This window comes from Ranitomeya imitator, chromosome 8 (assembly GCF_032444005.1).
Source record: "Ranitomeya imitator isolate aRanImi1 chromosome 8, aRanImi1.pri, whole genome shotgun sequence".
NCBI classification, from domain to species: domain Eukaryota; kingdom Metazoa; phylum Chordata; class Amphibia; order Anura; family Dendrobatidae; genus Ranitomeya; species Ranitomeya imitator.
Window position 1 is genome coordinate 10,344,002 of NC_091289.1, and position 20,378 is coordinate 10,364,379.

At 44.7% G+C, this 20,378-nt stretch overlaps 1 protein-coding gene across 1 annotated transcript; it reads right to left on the reverse strand.

Moving 5' to 3' along the window:
- Positions 1-627: 627 nt before the first annotated feature.
- On the reverse strand, positions 628-20,275 carry TMEM43 (transmembrane protein 43). Its single transcript, XM_069736255.1, has 12 exons — positions 20,140-20,275; positions 19,425-19,568; positions 7,307-7,441; positions 6,614-6,708; positions 6,070-6,119; positions 5,755-5,824; positions 5,106-5,176; positions 3,162-3,283; positions 2,943-3,017; positions 2,618-2,719; positions 2,416-2,533; positions 628-1,811 (listed from the first exon to the last, which is right to left on the reverse strand). The coding sequence occupies exons 1-12, from the start codon at positions 20,149-20,151 to the stop codon at positions 1,609-1,611; spliced, it is 1,197 nt and encodes a 398-aa protein (XP_069592356.1). The 5' UTR covers positions 20,152-20,275; the 3' UTR covers positions 628-1,608.
- Positions 20,276-20,378: the final 103 nt, after the last annotated feature.

The window sequence follows — 20,378 nt, forward strand, 5'->3', positions numbered from 1 at the left end:
AAGTTAACGTTATCTGAGATTCAGTAAATGGGAGCGGCCACTGCCGTGCTGCTCAATGGGGGTCTCCAGGGTCAGACCCACGGATCTGATACTGATAACCATATACCAAGGACTTGGACAAAGCGCAGGAATGTACATAGTAGTTTCTCACTAGGTGGATCCTAAAGAGCATGAAAACAAACCAGTTGCTTAAAGGGGTTGTCCACTTTCACCGAATCTTGTGGTCGCAAGGTGGTGAGTATAGTAAGGAGAAACCTGTGCTTTACTTATCCTTCCTGGGTGCAGCGTTGTCTCTGCATCCACCAGTCGCTGTTTAGCTGCAGCGGTGTCAGTGGCGTCTTCACAACAGACAGAGACCGGTCCAGGGAGAATAAGATAATATTTCATGTATGAAGATGAAGCATCAAAGGCGAGATGGTCACAGCTTTGTGTTCAGCTGCAGCCATGGTAAAGATATCTGCTTGTAATCAGTGAATGGAAACTATAACTTCCATAGTTGTCCCAATCTTTTCCCCCTGGTGCAGCGGTTGCTGCTGTACAGTTATCGGAGTTCTTACCTGTGCATCCATCACATGAGCAGAGCACATTCTCAGGCCCTGGAGCAAAATCATGACATTTCCCATTCAATGACTATAAGCCGAGATCTTGGCAACGTTTAATTCATAGAGGAGAAGACTGTATTGCACTTTATTTTCTGAATTCAGAAATTCCCTTTATTCATTGCATAATAAACTCCGGTAATTTGTGTCTTATGTTCTTACTGTTTAAGATCTCTGCTTGCCATCAGTGACTGAAAACATCGTTCACAGAGGCTAAAAGAGTCTCCGGGCTTGTACAAAAGTGAACTTTGATCTACTCGAGGCACGTTATCAGGACTGGTTATCAGCATCCCTTGTCACTTACTGACAGCAAGCAGAGATGTTGACCGTGGTGAAAAATTGAACGTTTTATTAGAAAGTTTCAGAACGTTTCAGTGCACAAATGGAAAATCCTCAGTAACTTTACTCGGTCTCTACAGAGACTGTAACAATGAGAGCAGGATTGTCTATGCAGAAGCTCCGGCTGGATGCTGCCAATACATGTGAACGTTCTTGCTGAGACTTGTAGTACCACAGAATGCAGAGGCTTCAGTGTTGCCTGCATGCACGACTGACTGTTGTAAACATTTATCTTCATTGAGCCAAGGATTCTCCAGCACAATCTGGCACAAAAATAGTGAGAATCTCTTTGGTGACACCTGGATTCTGTGTTTCACAGACGGCAAGTGCCATGTAACACGGGCAGAACCAATCCATCATATACACAATGTGGAGTAACTCTGCATTACATGCATCATGTCATACTCCAATCACATCCAAAGCTGCATTCACACGTCTTGGAATATGTCAGCTCCTCCCGGGAAGGGGGGGGGGCAGAGACCCAAAAAGTGTTCTACACGCTGCTCTAGCTGTGACCGGAGAACAACACCCGATGTGGAATCCAATAGAATATATAAAAACATTATCAAAGAATCCAAAAAGTAACATTGAAGACATTATTGCATCGCTGACCCTGAAAGCTGGAATTTTGTAACCTCGTCACTAGCAAGACTCAAGTAGGGAAATGGCCCTACTGGTATTTCTTGGTGGGCACACGGGTCCGGGCGAGGAGAATAATGCCAATGGCGGCAGTGCTCAGCAGCAGGGCCATCAGCGGGCGATAGAACAACCAGCCGGAGGCGATGGTCAGCAGAGAGAGGGACGTGGAGATGCACAGGGCAAACAGCTTGAGACCCAGATTGACGAGATCACGAACAATAGGAAACCAGTCCACTGTAATGGGAGCAATGGGAAGTCATTAACCCAAAGGAAAAAAACACCATACAAGCATCTAGACTCCCTCCATAAACTATGATCCCATTTTTCTCACCACAGGCTTCCATAATGCCCATTGAGCCGGTGCTTAAAGGGGTATTCTGATCTGTTCCCTTCCATATCTGGAGGAGATTGGGGGCCAGTGTCTGATACCTGCCAGGTCACGTGCTCGATTGGTAAGTTGTGTACGCATCCGGACCATTAGCAGTAGACATGACTTTATTGGCCCTGCTCTCCTCCCGATGCAGTCAGAGGAGCCAGAGTACCTTTTACATACAGCAGTCAAACTCAAGAAGCAGAGCTGCAGTGTAAAGCAGGGAAGGAGATGGATTGAAGAGCTACCTCATTACACCGAAGCAGAAGTGCAAAGAATAGCAGCCTCAACCTCTGATGAAGCAGGAGGTGGATTTCTGACTACCTCAAACTCCAACAGACAATGCAGCTGAGCTGGAGACTCTGCGAAAAGCTCCAGTAAATGGCTACAACTGGCTGTAGTTAGAGGATATGGTTGTCCTATTTCCCCCCATTATCCATGATCGCTCCTGGAGAATTCACGGCTCACCTAGTGTGTGGATGATCTTCGTCATCAAACTGACACCTAGGAACATCATCAGCCACCCGGCGGCACGCAGGGCCCAGGTCTTCATGATGTTGCCCTGATGCTCTGCAAGGAACATTTCCTACAAGATATACGGCATCTCCTAAGTAAAGGTACGGCGTGAGGGATGGGGAGACACCTACCCTCTCACAGGCAGCAGACTGACCTCGGCCGTGTGACTCCCCAGATACAGAAGCTCCAGGGGGTCTCCAGATTTCGTCTTGTAAGACACCAGTTCTCCCCCTCGCTGTCGCGCTATGATGCTCACCTGGAAGAAAATAACGGTAGATTATATGGGCTGCAAGTGATGGGGTGGACTTCCCCTTTAAGTGAATGCTCATGCCACACTGAGCTAGTCACTGAATATAAGGAAATACTGTGGACTCAAAAAGACATCATCTTATCTCAGTACCCCCATTATATATGCCTCGCCCTTCAAGTCATTTAATAAGTTGAGTTCCCATCATTAATAATTCTTCACATTAATTTACCGTATCGACTGATCCAAATGTTGGGCCTCCCATTGAAACTCCGGCGTACCAGAAAGAAATGCGCAAATCCCCCACCTGAAACAGAGAAATTCAATGTGACCCTCAGATCAAGAGTTGGGCACATTTAGGTACTCGCACGTCTGATGGTCTGGAGTATTCATTAATCCACAATGCCAGATTATCAGATGTCACAGTACTAGACACTAATGCTCCGCTCACCTCTGGGTTTTTGGGATCGGCGCTCTGATAGAAGTAATTGCCTTCAGTGGTGACATCAGCGTGCGGCGTCCTGATCTCAGACAAACTCAGCTGCTTAAAGTTGTCGATTTTATTAATCAGCCCTGGAGGAAAAGTGATAAACTGAGAAGAGGAACCAGAGCAAAAAGGAAGAGCGATACACTGATCGGGGCAACACACAAGAGCAGAGCAATAAACATGACAATAAATCCAGATTGTCAGGTCCCTTTCCATTTTAAAGAGTTTGTTTCATATTCTTTCTTCAAGATTGCACTCCTCACCAGCCTCCTGCTTGCCAAGGACGGTGCACTCCTCCCCCTGCCTCCTGCTTGCCAGGGACAGTGCACTCCTCCCCCTGCTTGCCAGGCACGGTGCACTCCTCCCCCTGCCTCCTGCTTACCAGGGATGGTGCACTCCTCCCAATGTCTCCTGCTTGCCAGGATGGTGCACTCCCCCCCTGCTTGCCAGGCACGGTGCACTCCTCCCCCTGCCTCCTGCTTACCAGGGATGGTGCACTCCTCCCAATGTCTCCTGCTTGCCAGGGATGGTGCACTCCTCCCCTGCCTCCTGTTTGTCAGGGACATGCACTCCTCCCTTGGCTCCTGCTTGCCAGGGACAGTGCACCCCTCCCAAAATGCCTCCTGTTTGCTAGGGACGGTGCACTCATCCCTTGCCTCCTGCTTGTCAGGGACGGTGCACTCAGCCCCTGCCTACTGCTTGACAGGGACAGTGCACTCCTCCCCTGCCTCCTGCTTGTCAGGGACGCGCATTCTGACCCTGCCTCCTGCTTGCCAGGGACGGTGCACTCCTGATGATTGACAGTTCTAACCACCAGAATGGTTGCACCGCTGGTTTGAACTGTGTGCTCTTTCATGCTGAGGGCAGATACAGCTTTCTGCAACATCGGAGGAGCACAGGGGTAATGAAGATCGTTAGATCCATTGTCTCTTCAGATCAGTGATTGCAAACTGTATTGGAAAGAGAATGCCCGGGTTACCGGCCACCTCTGCAGTCTGTCAGTAGCCAGTAATCTGGGCAACAAGCAGTAAACTATAGAATTAAAAATACCTGAATTCCTGAGAAAGTAGAGGATTTATAATAAGAGGTAATAATAATAATTTTTATTTCTATAGCGCCAACATATTCTGCAGCACTGTAATCTGCAAAGTTCACTGTTTTTCCCAATTTCAAAACATGAGACGTAGAAGCTGAATGACAATTACTAAATAAATAAGTAGCAAATATTTTTCTGGATTTCCTACCGAAGAATAATAAGTCACTCCACATCCTGATAAGAGGAAGCAATAGATTACGATAAGCAAAATAAAGATAAGATAGATCTATCACCCCTTAAAGGGGTTGTCCCATCTCAGGATACGTGATACTTTTCAGATGGCACCACTGGGTCCCCAACAATTCGGAGAACGAGGCTCTGAAATGTCTTATTAGAATGGAGCAGCGGCAGCACATTGTAATCTCCGACTGTCCCAAAAACCAGGAATAGAATGATCCCCGTGTGACATTTCAGAGCTCGATTTTCGACAACTCATTTAAAAGTCCAACGACATCATGTATAATTAAAGAGACAAGCCACCCAAATTTGTTAAAGTGAATATATGTCAGAAGCATCGATCAGTGGGCATCCTGGTACTGAGACCCCCATAAATTGCTGATATAAAGGAGCAGCCGCCTTCTCTGTCTTACTTTCCACAAGCCTCTTTAGATCAGCAGATCAATGAGCGCCTCGGCCCCTTCATTTTAGCAATCAGTGGGGGTCTTAGCACCTGGACTTGCACTGACAAACTTTGATATGTCACTAAGAAACTACAGGAATAATGTTAACTCTCATTCTAGTTTTCTCTACAGTCCATTCCTACTGAGTAAGTGAAGAATTAATTCATGGTGGAAGCATATATCATCCCTTACCTTTAGATAAATAGTAATTTCCAACCTGTACATCTGCAGCCACGGCTGTGAACGACTCTACTGCCATGGCGCTGTAAAAAAAAAAAAAAGAAAAGTTTATATCCACAGATATAGGTTAGGCTTCTTTCACACTAGCGTCGGGCTCGGCCCGTCGCAGTGCGTCAGGCCGAGGTTACCGACGCTAGCGTTGTAAGCGCCACATAACGGGTGCAGCGGATGCAGATTTTCATCGCATCCGCTGCCCCATTGTGAGGTGCGGGGAGGTAGGGGAGGAGTTCCGGCAGCGCATGCGCGGTCGGAAAAAGCGGTCCGTCGGCAGCAAAAAACGTTACATGTAGCGTTTTTTTTGTGCCGATGGTCCGCCAAAGCACGACGCATCCATCGAACGTGACGTGTGGCAATCCGTCGCAATGCGTCGTCAATACAAGTCTATGGGGAAAAAACGCATCCTGCAAGCACTTTTGCAGGATGTGTTTTTTCTGCAAAACGACGCATTGTGACGGATTGCAGTTAACGCTAGTGTGAAAGTAGCCTAAGGGAAGTGAAGCTGCAGGCATTGTAATTGTGCTAGTGGCCACTAGGGGGAGCCACTGTGCTGCTTTACAGTCCCGGCCATTGGAATCTATAGGAGGATTGTGCGAGCGATCACCTGGGGTTCCGATGCGCAATCTCACGGTCAAAGTGGCGGCTGCTGACAACCTCTGACCTCCATTCAGTGTCTGGGAAAAACAATGGAAATGTTCTGTTTATAGATTATTATACTCCATTCACATCCAAAGCAGCTCTAACAATTCTACGGTTTTCCAGCTACTACAGAGAAGTGCATTGTGGGAGCTCAGAGGACAGTCAGCTCTCGGTAGGAACTATATTATCTATTTGCACCTGCAGAATTTTGAATGCAGCTCTGGGTGTGACTTGAGGATAAGTGAAATATTAATAAAGTTATGCTTCTGGGTGTACTCACTATACGTGTATCTAGTCTCCGTCTTCTTCTCTCCACCTTCTTCATACTCCCTGCAGAACAAGAACAGACACAGTGGCTAAATGAGACTTGCGGCTGATAACAGAGAGTGATAAAGTGCAGCAAATAAAGAAACGACAGATTGGAAACGTAATAACCCTTTAAACAGACGCCACGTCAGCCTCTGTAAATCCCATATAATCCGGACACACAGACACGCTGCAGGGGAAAGGAAGACTGTCTGCATGAGGCATGAGCAGCCGCCGCTGGCGCACAGCCAGGAGAACATTTCCTTGTATTTTGGTAGTTAATATGTTTCTGAAAAGTTGGGTGATAAGCTATATGGCCGCCATTGTAGCCATCACTCAGCTTTCCCACCACTCAGAATACTAATTCTGTCCAATTATGAAATGGGCCAGTGCTTAGCCAGAGATCTGCCGCTCAAAATGCAAGGAAAGCTGTGTGACTATACCCAGGGGAACCGTCATGTGCTGCGCGGTACCCAGCTTTCCCAGAGGAACAGGTTCATGCTACAGACAATTCTTACTTCGATTCTTCATACTCCACCCACTGATACATCTCCACCTGGCGCTTCAGCTGCACACAGTGCATGGACACCCCATAGTTCGGGTCAAAAAGCGGCTGCATAAAAAGTGTGACAAGAATTAGTAAAATGATGTCACTAAAAGCACCAAATGTATGAGTTTGGCACAATGTATCAGTGCAAGTAAAATGTATCAGTCCCAGAGGCTAATCGCGCCTAGCTCCAAACCCTCAGCTGTGAGAAGAACGCAGCACACATTCACTGACTGCAAGCTGAGATTTTGTAAAAGTGTCAAAGAAAGTTGCAGAACGTTTCCTTATATGAAGGTAAAGCCTGATTTACATGAAAATAAGAGCGTGAACTTTTGGGGTCCCGTGTAGGAAATAAAGTCATTAATGAGGCACAGGAGACCCCCCGTCTTATCAAGGGGGATTGCATCAGCCTTCAATATGGTTTTCCACCAATGGACGGTGGCCAGGATTTTCTGTGTTACGGATGATTCCGCTGAAGTTACACCCTATGACTTTGGCAGGTTGTGCAGAGTGATAAAATTCTACCAATCCTGAATCTGGTCATACACCCCAGATGGTCAGAGCATGCTGGGAGTTGTGGTGTTATGGGTTGTACAGCACTGCTGTATGGCATAGGAGCTGGTAAATGCATTCAAATATGGAGGAGAAGAAAAGATCAGCTCACCTTCAATGTCTGCAGCGGACCAGTTAAGTGCAACAACTTTGCTTCATTTATAGGGTCAACCCGATGGACATTTCCTATAGGAACCACAACTGAAAGACCCTCATCAAGAGAGGCTGCAGTCTGCACTGCCCGACCCTGCAAAATAACCAGATGTAGTCACAGCATGTCAATCCATGTAATCGTACAGACATCTATGAACAGCAGCATAAAGGAAACATGTACAACTACTCATCCGCCACTGATCCTGAGTTACATCCTGTATTATACCCCAGAGCTGCACTCACTATTCTGCTAGTGCAGTCACTGTGTGCATACATTACATTACTGATCCTGAGTTACATCCTGTATTATACTCCAGAGCTGCACTCACTATTCTGCTGGTGCAATCACTGTGTACATACATTACATTACTGATCCTGAGTTACATCCTGTATTATACCCCAGAGCTACACTCACTATTCTGCTGGAGCAGTCACTGTGTACATACATTACATTACTGATCCTGAGTTACATCCTGTATTATACTCCAGAGCTGCACTCACTATTCTGCTGGTGCAATCACTGTGTACATACATTACATTACTGATCCTGAGTTACATCCTGTATTATACCCCAGAGCTGCACTCACTGTTCTGCTGGTGCAGTCACTGTGTACATACATTACATTACTGATCCTGAGTTACATCCTATATTATGCCCCAGAGCTGCACTCACTATTCTGCTGGTGCAGTCACTGTGCACATACATTACATTACTGATCCTGAGTTACATCCTGTATTATACTCCAGAGCTGCACTCACTATTCTGCTGGTGCAGTCACTGTGTACATACATTACATTACTGATCCTGACTTACATCCTGTATTATACCCCAGAGCTGCACTCACTATTCTGCTGGTGCAGTCACTGTGTACATACATTACATTACTGATCCTGAGTTACATCCTGTATTATACTCCAGAGCTGCACTCACTATTCTGCTGGTGAAGTCACTGTGTACATACATTACATTACTGATCCTGAGTTACCTCCTGTATTATACTCCAGAGCTGCACTCACTATTCTGCTGGTTCAGTCACTGGGTACATACATTACATTACTGATCCTGAGTTACATCCTGTATTATACCCCAGAGCTGCACTCACTATTCTGCTGGTGCAGTCACCGTGCATACATTACATTACTGATCCTGAGTTACATCCTGTATTATACCCCAGAGCTGCACTCACTATTCTGCTGGTGCAGTCACTGTGTACATACATTATATTACTGATCCTGAATTACATCCTGTATTACACCCCAGAGCTGCACTCACTATTCTGCTGGTGCACTCACCGTGTACATACAATACATTACTGATCCTGAGTTACATACTGTATTATACCCCAGAGCTGCACTCACTATTCTGCTGGTGCAGTCACTGTGTATATACATTACATTACTGATCCTGAGTTACATCCTGTATTATACCCCAGAGCTGCACTCACTATTCTGCTGGTGCAGTCACTGTGTACATACATTACATTACTGATCCTGAGTTACATCCTGTATTATACCCCAGAGCTGCACTCACTATTCTGCTGGTGCAGTCACTGTGTACATACATTACATTACTGATCCTGACTTACAACCTGTATTATACCCCAGAGTTGCACTCACTATTCTGCTGGTGCAGTCACTGTGTACATACATTTACATTACTGATCCTGAGTTACATCCTGTATTATACTCCAGAGCTGCACTCACTATTCTGCTGGTGAAGTCACTGTGTACATACATTACATTACTGATCCTGAGTTACCTCCTGTATTATACTCCAGAGCTGCACTCACTATTCTGCTGGTTCAGTCACTGTGTACATACATTACATTACTGATCCTGAGTTACATCCTGTATTATACCCCAGAGCTGCACTCACTATTCTGCTGGTGCAGTCACCGTGCATACATTATATTACTGATCCTGAATTACATCCTGTATTATACCCCAGAGCTGCACTCACTATTCTGCTGGTGCAGTCACCGTGCATACATTACATTACTGATCCTGAATTACATCCTGTATTATACCCCAGAGCTGCACTCACTATTCTGCTGGTGCAGTCACCGTGCATACATTACATTACTGATTCTGAGTTACATCCTATATTATACCCCAGAGGTGCACTCACTATTCTGCTGGTGCAGTCACCGTGTACATACATTACATTACTGATCCTGAGTTACATACTGTATTATACCCCACAGCTGCACTCACTATTCTGCTGCTGCAGTCACTGTGTACATACATTACATTACTGATCCTGAGTTACATCCTGTATTATACTCCAGAGCTGCACTCACTATTCTGCTGGTGCAGTCACTGTGTACATACATTACATTACTGATCCTGAGTTACCTCCTGTATTATACTCCAGAGCTGCACTCACTATTCTGCTGGTGCAGTCAGTGTGTACATACATTACATTACTGATCCTGAGTTACATCCTGTATTATACTCCAGAGCTGCACTCACTATTCTGCTGGTGCAGTCACTGTGTACATACATTACATTACTGATCCTGAGTTACCTCCTGTATTATACTCCAGAGCTGCACTCACTATTCTGCTGGTGCAGTCAGTGTGTACATACATTACATTATTGATCCTGAGTTACATCCTGTATTATACTCCAGAGCTGCACTCACTATTCTGCTGGTGCAGTCACTGTGTATATACATTACATCACTGATCCTGAGTTACCTCCTGTATTATACTCCAGAGCTGCACTCACTATTCTGCTGGTGCAGTCACTGTGTACATACATTACATTACTGATCCTGAGTTACATCCTGTATTATACCCCAGAGCTGCACTCACTATTCTGCTGGTGCAGTCACTGTGTACATACATTACATTACTGATCCTGAGTTACATCCTGTATTATACCCCAGAGCAGCACTCACTATTCTGCTGGTGCAGTCACTGTGTACATACATTACATTACTGATCCTGAGTTACATCCTGTATTATACCCCAGAGCTGCACTCACTATTCTGCTGGTGCAGTCACTGTGTACATACATTACATTACTGATCCTGAGTTACCTCCTGTATTATACCCCAGAGCTGCACTCACTATTCTGCTGGTGCAGTCACTGTGTACATACATTACATTACTGATCCTGAGTTACATTCTGTATTATACTCCAGAGCTGCACTCACTATTCTGCTGGTGCAGTCACTGTGTACATACATTACATTACTGATCCTGAGTTACATCCTGTATTATACTCCAGAGCTGCACTCACTATTCTGCTGGTGCAGTCACTGTGCACATACATTACATTACTGATCCTGAGATACATCCTGTATTATACTCCAGAGCTGCACTCACTATTCTGCTGGTGCAGTCACTGTGTACATACATTACATTACTGATCCTGAGTTACATCCTGTATTATACTCCAGACCTGCACTCACTATTCTGCTGGTGCAGTCACTGTGCACATACATTACTGATCCTGAGATACATCCTGTATTATACCCCAGAGCTGCACTCACTATTCTGCTGGTGCAGTCACTGTGCACATACATTACATTACTGATCCTGAGTTACATCCTGTACTATACTCCAGAGCTGCACTCACTATTCTGCTGGTGCAGTCACTGTGCACATACATTACATTACTGATCCTGAGTTACATCCTGTATTATACCCCAGAGCTGCAGTCACTATTCTGCTGGTGCAGTCACTGTGTACATACATTACTGATCCTGAGTTACATCCTGTATTATACTCCAGAGCTGCACTCACTATTCTGCTGGTGCAGTCACTGTGCACATACATTACATTACTGATCCTGAGTTACATCCTGTATTATACTCCAGAGCTGCACTCACTATTCTGCTGGTGCAGTCACTGTGTACATACATTACTGATCCTGAGTTACATCCTGTATTATACTCCAGAGCTGCACTCACTATTCTGCTGGTGCAGTCACTGTGCACATACATTACATTACTGATCCTGAGTTACATCCTGTATTATACTCCAGAGCTGCACTCACTATTCTGCTGGTGCAGTCACTGTGCACATACATTACATTACTGATCCTGAGTTACCTCCTGTATTATACCCCAGAGCTGCACTCACGATTCTGCTGGTGCAGTCACTGTGCACATACATTACATTACTGATCCTGAGTTACCTCCTGTATTATACCCCAGAGCTGCACTCACTATTCTGCTGGTGCAGTCACTGTGCACATACATTATATTACTGATCCTGAGTTACATCCTGTATTATACTCCAGAGCTGCACTCACTATTCTGCTGGTGCAGTCACTGTGTACATACATTACATTACTGATCCTGAGTTACATCCTGTATTATACCCCAGAGCTGCACTCACTATTCTGCTGGTGCAGTCACTGTGCACATACATTATATTACTGATCCTGAGTTACATCCTGTATTATACTCCAGAGCTGCACTCACTATTCTGCTGGTGCAGTCACCGTGTACATACATTACATTACTGATCCTGAGTTACATACTGTATTATACCCCAGAGCTGCACTCACTATTCTGCTGCTGCAGTCACTGTGTACATACATTACATTACTAATCCTGAGTTACATCCTGTATTATACTCCAGAGCTGCACTCACTATTCTGCTGGTGCAGTCACTGTGTACATACATTACATTACTGATCCTGAGTTACCTCCTGTATTATACTCCAGAGCTGCACTCACTATTCTGCTGGTGCAGTCAGTGTGTACATACATTACATTACTGATCCTGAGTTACATCCTGTATTATACTCCAGAGCTGCACTCACTATTCTGCTGGTGCAGTCACTGTGTACATACATTACATTACTGATCCTGAGTTACCTCCTGTATTATACTCCAGAGCTGCACTCACTATTCTGCTGGTGCAGTCAGTGTGTACATACATTACATTATTGATCCTGAGTTACATCCTGTATTATACTCCAGAGCTGCACTCACTATTCTGCTGGTGCAGTCACTGTGTACATACATTACATCACTGATCCTGAGTTACCTCCTGTATTATACTCCACAGCTGCACTCACTATTCTGCTGGTGCAGTCACTGTGTACATACATTACATTACTGATCCTGAGTTACATCCTGTATTATACCCCAGAGCTGCACTCACTATTCTCCTGGTGCAGTCACTGTGTACATACATTACATTACTGATCCTGAGTTACATCCTGTATTATACCCCAGAGCAGCACTCACTATTCTGCTGGTGCAGTCACTGTGTACATACATTACATTACTGATCCTGAGTTACATCCTGTATTATACCCCAGAGCTGCACTCACTATTCTGCTGGTGCAGTCACTGTGTACATACATTACATTACTGATCCTGAGTTACCTCCTGTATTATACCCCAGAGCTGCACTCACTATTCTGCTGGTGCAGTCACTGTGTACATACATTACATTACTGATCCTGAGTTACATCCTGTATTATACTCCAGAGCTGCACTCACTATTCTGCTGGTGCAGTCACTGTGTACATACATTACATTACTGATCCTGAGTTACATCCTGTATTATACTCCAGACCTGCACTCACTATTCTGCTGGTGCAGTCACTGTGCACATACATTACTGATCCTGAGATACATCCTGTATTATACCCCAGAGCTGCACTCACTATTCTGCTGGTGCAGTCACTGTGCACATACATTACATTACTGATCCTGAGTTACATCCTGTATTATACTCCAGAGCTGCACTCACTATTCTGCTGGTGCAGTCACTGTGCACATACATTACATTACTGATCCTGAGTTACATCCTGTATTATACCCCAGAGCTGCACTCACTATTCTGCTGGTGCAGTCACTGTGTACATACATTACTGATCCTGAGTTACATCCTGTATTATACTCCAGAGCTGCACTCACTATTCTGCTGGTGCAGTCACTGTGCACATACATTACATTACTGATCCTGAGTTACATCCTGTATTATACTCCAGAGCTGCACTCACTATTCTGCTGGTGCAGTCACTGTGCACATACATTACATTACTGATCCTGAGTTACCTCCTGTATTATACCCCAGAGCTGCACTCACTATTCTGCTGGTGCAGTCACCGTGCATACATTACATTACTGATCCTGAGTTACATCCTGTATTATACCCCAGAGCTGCACTCACTATTCTGCTGGTGCAGTCACTGTGTACATACATTATATTACTGATCCTGAATTACATCCTGTATTACACCCCAGAGCTGCACTCACTATTCTGCTGGTGCACTCACCGTGTACATACAATACATTACTGATCCTGAGTTACATACTGTATTATACCCCAGAGCTGCACTCACTATTCTGCTGGTGCAGTCACTGTGTATATACATTACATTACTGATCCTGAGTTACATCCTGTATTATACCCCAGAGCTGCACTCACTATTCTGCTGGTGCAGTCACTGTGTACATACATTACATTACTGATCCTGAGTTACATCCTGTATTATACCCCAGAGCTGCACTCACTATTCTGCTGGTGCAGTCACTGTGTACATACATTACATTACTGATCCTGACTTACAACCTGTATTATACCCCAGAGTTGCACTCACTATTCTGCTGGTGCAGTCACTGTGTACATACATTTACATTACTGATCCTGAGTTACATCCTGTATTATACTCCAGAGCTGCACTCACTATTCTGCTGGTGAAGTCACTGTGTACATACATTACATTACTGATCCTGAGTTACCTCCTGTATTATACTCCAGAGCTGCACTCACTATTCTGCTGGTTCAGTCACTGTGTACATACATTACATTACTGATCCTGAGTTACATCCTGTATTATACCCCAGAGCTGCACTCACTATTCTGCTGGTGCAGTCACCGTGCATACATTATATTACTGATCCTGAATTACATCCTGTATTATACCCCAGAGCTGCACTCACTATTCTGCTGGTGCAGTCACCGTGCATACATTACATTACTGATCCTGAATTACATCCTGTATTATACCCCAGAGCTGCACTCACTATTCTGCTGGTGCAGTCACCGTGCATACATTACATTACTGATTCTGAGTTACATCCTATATTATACCCCAGAGGTGCACTCACTATTCTGCTGGTGCAGTCACCGTGTACATACATTACATTACTGATCCTGAGTTACATACTGTATTATACCCCACAGCTGCACTCACTATTCTGCTGCTGCAGTCACTGTGTACATACATTACATTACTGATCCTGAGTTACATCCTGTATTATACTCCAGAGCTGCACTCACTATTCTGCTGGTGCAGTCACTGTGTACATACATTACATTACTGATCCTGAGTTACCTCCTGTATTATACTCCAGAGCTGCACTCACTATTCTGCTGGTGAAGTCAGTGTGTACATACATTACATTACTGATCCTGAGTTACATCCTGTATTATACTCCAGAGCTGCACTCACTATTCTGCTGGTGCAGTCACTGTGTACATACATTACATTACTGATCCTGAGTTACCTCCTGTATTATACTCCAGAGCTGCACTCACTATTCTGCTGGTGCAGTCACTGTGTACATACATTACATTACTGATCCTGAGTTACATCCTGTATTATACCCCAGAGCTGCACTCACTATTCTGCTGGTGCAGTCACTGTGTACATACATTACATTACTGATCCTGAGTTACCTCCTGTATTATACCCCAGAGCTGCACTCACTATTCTGCTGGTGCAGTCACTGTGTACATACATTACATTACTGATCCTGAGTTACATTCTGTATTATACTCCAGAGCTGCACTCACTATTCTGCTGGTGCAGTCACTGTGTACATACATTACATTACTGATCCTGAGTTACATCCTGTATTATACTCCAGAGCTGCACTCACTATTCTGCTGGTGCAGTCACTGTGCACATACATTACATTACTGATCCTGAGATACATCCTGTATTATACTCCAGAGCTGCACTCACTATTCTGCTGGTGCAGTCACTGTGTACATACATTACATTACTGATCCTGAGTTACATCCTGTATTATACTCCAGACCTGCACTCACTATTCTGCTGGTGCAGTCACTGTGCACATACATTACTGATCCTGAGATACATCCTGTATTATACCCCAGAGCTGCACTCACTATTCTGCTGGTGCAGTCACTGTGCACATACATTACATTACTGATCCTGAGTTACATCCTGTATTATACTCCAGAGCTGCACTCACTATTCTGCTGGTGCAGTCACTGTGCACATACATTACATTACTGATCCTGAGTTACATCCTGTATTATACCCCAGAGCTGCAGTCACTATTCTGCTGGTGCAGTCACTGTGTACATACATTACTGATCCTGAGTTACATCCTGTATTATACTCCAGAGCTGCACTCACTATTCTGCTGGTGCAGTCACTGTGCACATACATTACATTACTGATCCTGAGTTACATCCTGTATTATACTCCAGAGCTGCACTCACTATTCTGCTGGTGCAGTCACTGTGCACATACATTACATTACTGATCCTGAGTTACCTCCTGTATTATACCCCAGAGCTGCACTCACTATTCTGCTGGTGCAGTCACTGTGCACATACATTACATTACTGATCCTGAGTTACCTCCTGTATTATACCCCAGAGCTGCACTCACTATTCTGCTGGTGCAGTCACTGTGCACATACATTATATTACTGATCCTGAGTTACATCCTGTATTATACTCCAGAGCTGCACTCACTATTCTGCTGGTGCAGTCACTGTGTACATATATTACATTACTGATCCTGAGTTACATCCTGTATTATACCCCAGAGCTGCACTCACTATTCTGCTGGTGCAGTCACTGTGCACATACATTATATTACTGATCCTGAGTTACATCCTGTATTATACTCCAGAGCTGCACTCACTATTCTGCTGGTGCAGTCAACGTGTACATACATTACATTACTGATCCTGAGTTACATACTGTATTATACCCCAGAGCTGCACTCACTATTCTGCTGCTGCAGTCACTGTGTACATACATTACATTACTAATCCTGAGTTACATCCTGTATTATACTCCAGAGCTGCACTCACTATTCTGCTGGTGCAGTCACTGTGTACATACATTACATTACTAATCCTGAGTTACATCCTGTATTATACTCCAGAGCTGCACTCACTATTCTGCTGGTGCAGTCACTGTGTACATACATTACATTACTGATCCTGAGTTACCTCCTGTATTATACTCCAGAGCTGCACTCACTATTCTGCTGGTGCAGTCAGTGTGTACATACATTACATTACTGATCCTGAGTTACATCCTGTATTATACTCCAGAGCTGCACTCACTATTCTGCTGGTGCAGTCACTGTGTACATACATTACATTACTGATCCTGAGTTACCTCCTGTATTATACTCCAGAGCTGCACTCACTATTCTGCTGGTGCAGTCAGTGTGTACATACATTACATTATTGATCCTGAGTTACATCCTGTATTATACTCCAGAGCTGCACTCACTATTCTGCTGGTGCAGTCACTGTGTACATACATTACATCACTGATCCTGAGTTACCTCCTGTATTATACTCCAGAGCTGCACTCACTATTCTGCTGGTGCAGTCACTGTGTACATACATTACATTACTGATCCTGAGTTACATCCTGTATTATACCCCAGAGCTGCACTCACTATTCTGCTGGTGCAGTCACTGTGTACATACATTACATTACTGATCCTGAGTTACATCCTGTATTATACCCCAGAGCAGCACTCACTATTCTGCTGGTGCAGTCACTGTGTACATACATTACATTACTGATCCTGAGTTACATCCTGTATTATACCCCAGAGCTGCACTCACTATTCTGCTGGTGCAGTCACTGTGTACATACATTACATTACTGATCCTGAGTTACCTCCTGTATTATACCCCAGAGCTGCACTCACTATTCTGCTGGTGCAGTCACTGTGTACATACATTACATTACTGATCCTGAGTTACATCCTGTATTATACTCCAGAGCTGCACTCACTATTCTGCTGGTGCAGTCACTGTGTACATACATTACATTACTGATCCTGAGTTACATCCTGTATTATACTCCAGACCTGCACTCACTATTCTGCTGGTGCAGTCACTGTGCACATACATTACTGATCCTGAGATACATCCTGTATTATACCCCAGAGCTGCACTCACTATTCTGCTGGTGCAGTCACTGTGCACATACATTACATTACTGATCCTGAGTTACATCCTGTATTATACTCCAGAGCTGCACTCACTATTCTGCTGGTGCAGTCACTGTGCACATACATTACATTACTGATCCTGAGTTACATCCTGTATTATACCCCAGAGCTGCAGTCACTATTCTGCTGGTGCAGTCACTGTGTACATACATTACTGATCCTGAGTTACATCCTGTATTATACTCCAGAGCTGCACTCACTATTCTGCTGGTGCAGTCACTGTGCACATACATTACATTACTGATCCTGAGTTACATCCTGTATTATACTCCAGAGCTGCACTCACTATTCTGCTGGTGCAGTCACTGTGTACATACATTACATTACTGATCCTGAGTTACATCCTGTATTATACTCCAGAGCTGCACTCACTATTCTGCTGGTGCAGTCACTGTGCACATACATTACATTACTGATCCTGAGTTACCTCCTGTATTATACCCCAGAGCTGCACTCACTATTCTGCTGGTGCAGTCACTGTGCACATACATTACATTACTGATCCTGAGTTACCTCCTGTATTATACCCCAGAGCTGCACTCACTATTCTGCTGGTGCAGTCACTGTGCACATACATTATATTACTGATCCTGAGTTACATCCTGTATTATACTCCAGAGCTGCACTCACTATTCTGCTGGTGCAGTCACTGTGTACATATATTACATTACTGATCCTGAGTTACATCCTGTATTATACCCCAGAGCTGCACTCACTATTCTGCTGGTGCAGTCACTGTGCACATACATTACATTACTGATCCTGAGTTACCTCCTGTATTATACCCCAGAGCTGCACTCACTATTCTGCTGGTGCAGTCACTGTGCACATACATTATATTACTGATCCTGAGTTACATCCTGTATTATACTCCAGAGCTGCACTCACTATTCTGCTGGTGCAGTCACTGTGTACATACATTACATTACTGATCCTGAGTTACCTCCTGTATTATACTCCAGAGCTGCACTCACTATTCTGCTGGTGCAGTCACTGTGCACATACATTACATTACTGATCCTGAGTTACATCCTGTATTATACTCCAGAGCTGCACTCACTATTCTGCTGGTGCAGTCACTGTGTACATACATTACTGATCCTGAGTTACCTCCTGTATTATACCCCAGAGCTGCACTCACTATTCTGCTGGTGCAGTCACTGTGTACATACATTACATTACTGATCCTGAGTTACACCCTGCATTATACTCCAGAGCTGCACTCACTATTCTGCTGGTGCAGTCACTGTGTACATACATTACTGATCCTGAGTTACATCTTGCATTATACTCCAGAGCTGCACTCACTATTCTGCTGGTGCAGTCACTGTGTACATACATTACATTACTGATCCTGAGTTACACCCTGCATTATACTCCAGAGCTGCACTCACTATTCTGCTGGTGCAGTCACTGTGTACATACATTACTGATCCTGTATTATACTCCAGAGCTGCACTCACTATCCTGCTGGTGCAGTCACTGTGTACATACATTACATTACTGATCCCGAGTTACCTCCTGTATTATACCCCAGAGCTGCACTCACTATTCTGCTGGTGCAGTCACTGTGTACATACATTACATTACTGATCCTGAGTTACATCCTGTATTATACCCCAGAGCTGCACTCACTATTCTGCTGGTGCAGTCACTGTGCACATACATTACATTACTGATCCTGAGTTACATCCTGTATTATACTCCAGAGCTGCACTCACTATTCTGCTGGTGCAGTCACTGTGCACATACATTATATTACTGATCCTGAGTTACATCCTGTATTATACTCCAGAGCTGCACTCACTGTTCTGCAGTTTGCACTCTTGGTGGATATTATATGTCTTGCACATTCTCACCTCATTAGTAAACAGCAGGTAGAATGAGAGGGTGAAGGCGATGAGGCCGACCACCATCCCTCCGGCCGTGTCACTGAGACGCTGCAGGAATCCTGGTGCCGGATCACTTCTGATCGTCGTGTGTTCTCTAGTGGAATCTGCATACTGCAAACATCACACAGAAGGTGACCAGACGGGACTGTTTGATGCTTTCATCACAGCTGAGGGTTTGTTACAATCACATTAAAGGGACACTGTCACCTGAATTTGGAGGGAACAATTTTCAGCCATAGTGGCGGGGTTTTCAGGTGTTTGATTCACCCTTTCCTTACCCGCTGGCTGCATGCTGTCTCTGTCCTCCATAGTACACGCCTGCGCAAGGCAAGATTGCCTGTACTACGGAGGACAGAAAATGAACTTCAATCCAATATTGCAGCCAGCGGGTAAGGAAAGGGTGAATCAAACACCCGAAAACCCCGCCCCTATGGCTGAAAATTGTTCCCTCCAAATTCAGGTGACAGAGTCCCTTTAAGTAGTGGACACATCACAGCTCTCTGTTCGTTACAATGTATCAGTCTTGATGTTTAGCATTATATTCCTGACACGAAACAACTGCAACAAACCCTCAGCTGTGAGAAGTCTAACAATAGCGGGGAACATAAGGAAGCAGCAGAACTGTTCACTACAAGCTCTGTCCGCCCTGCAGTCACACTTGCAGTTCTCTGCCGTCACTCACCTGTCTGGCCATGTTCCGCCCTGAGATGCAGACACTTGTCTATGGAGAAGCGGTATAGACGTCAGGAACCCCGGATACGGCGCTCTCACTTCTTGCCAGCGACTTTTTCCCGATACAAAGTTACCTCCCTGTCCCAAAACACTTCTGCGCATGCTCAGTAGTCCCAGCCACGCGAAGCAGCATGGGAGTCGTAGTTTTTGTCGTCGGAGACTCCTATACGTGTCTTTTCGGAAATATTT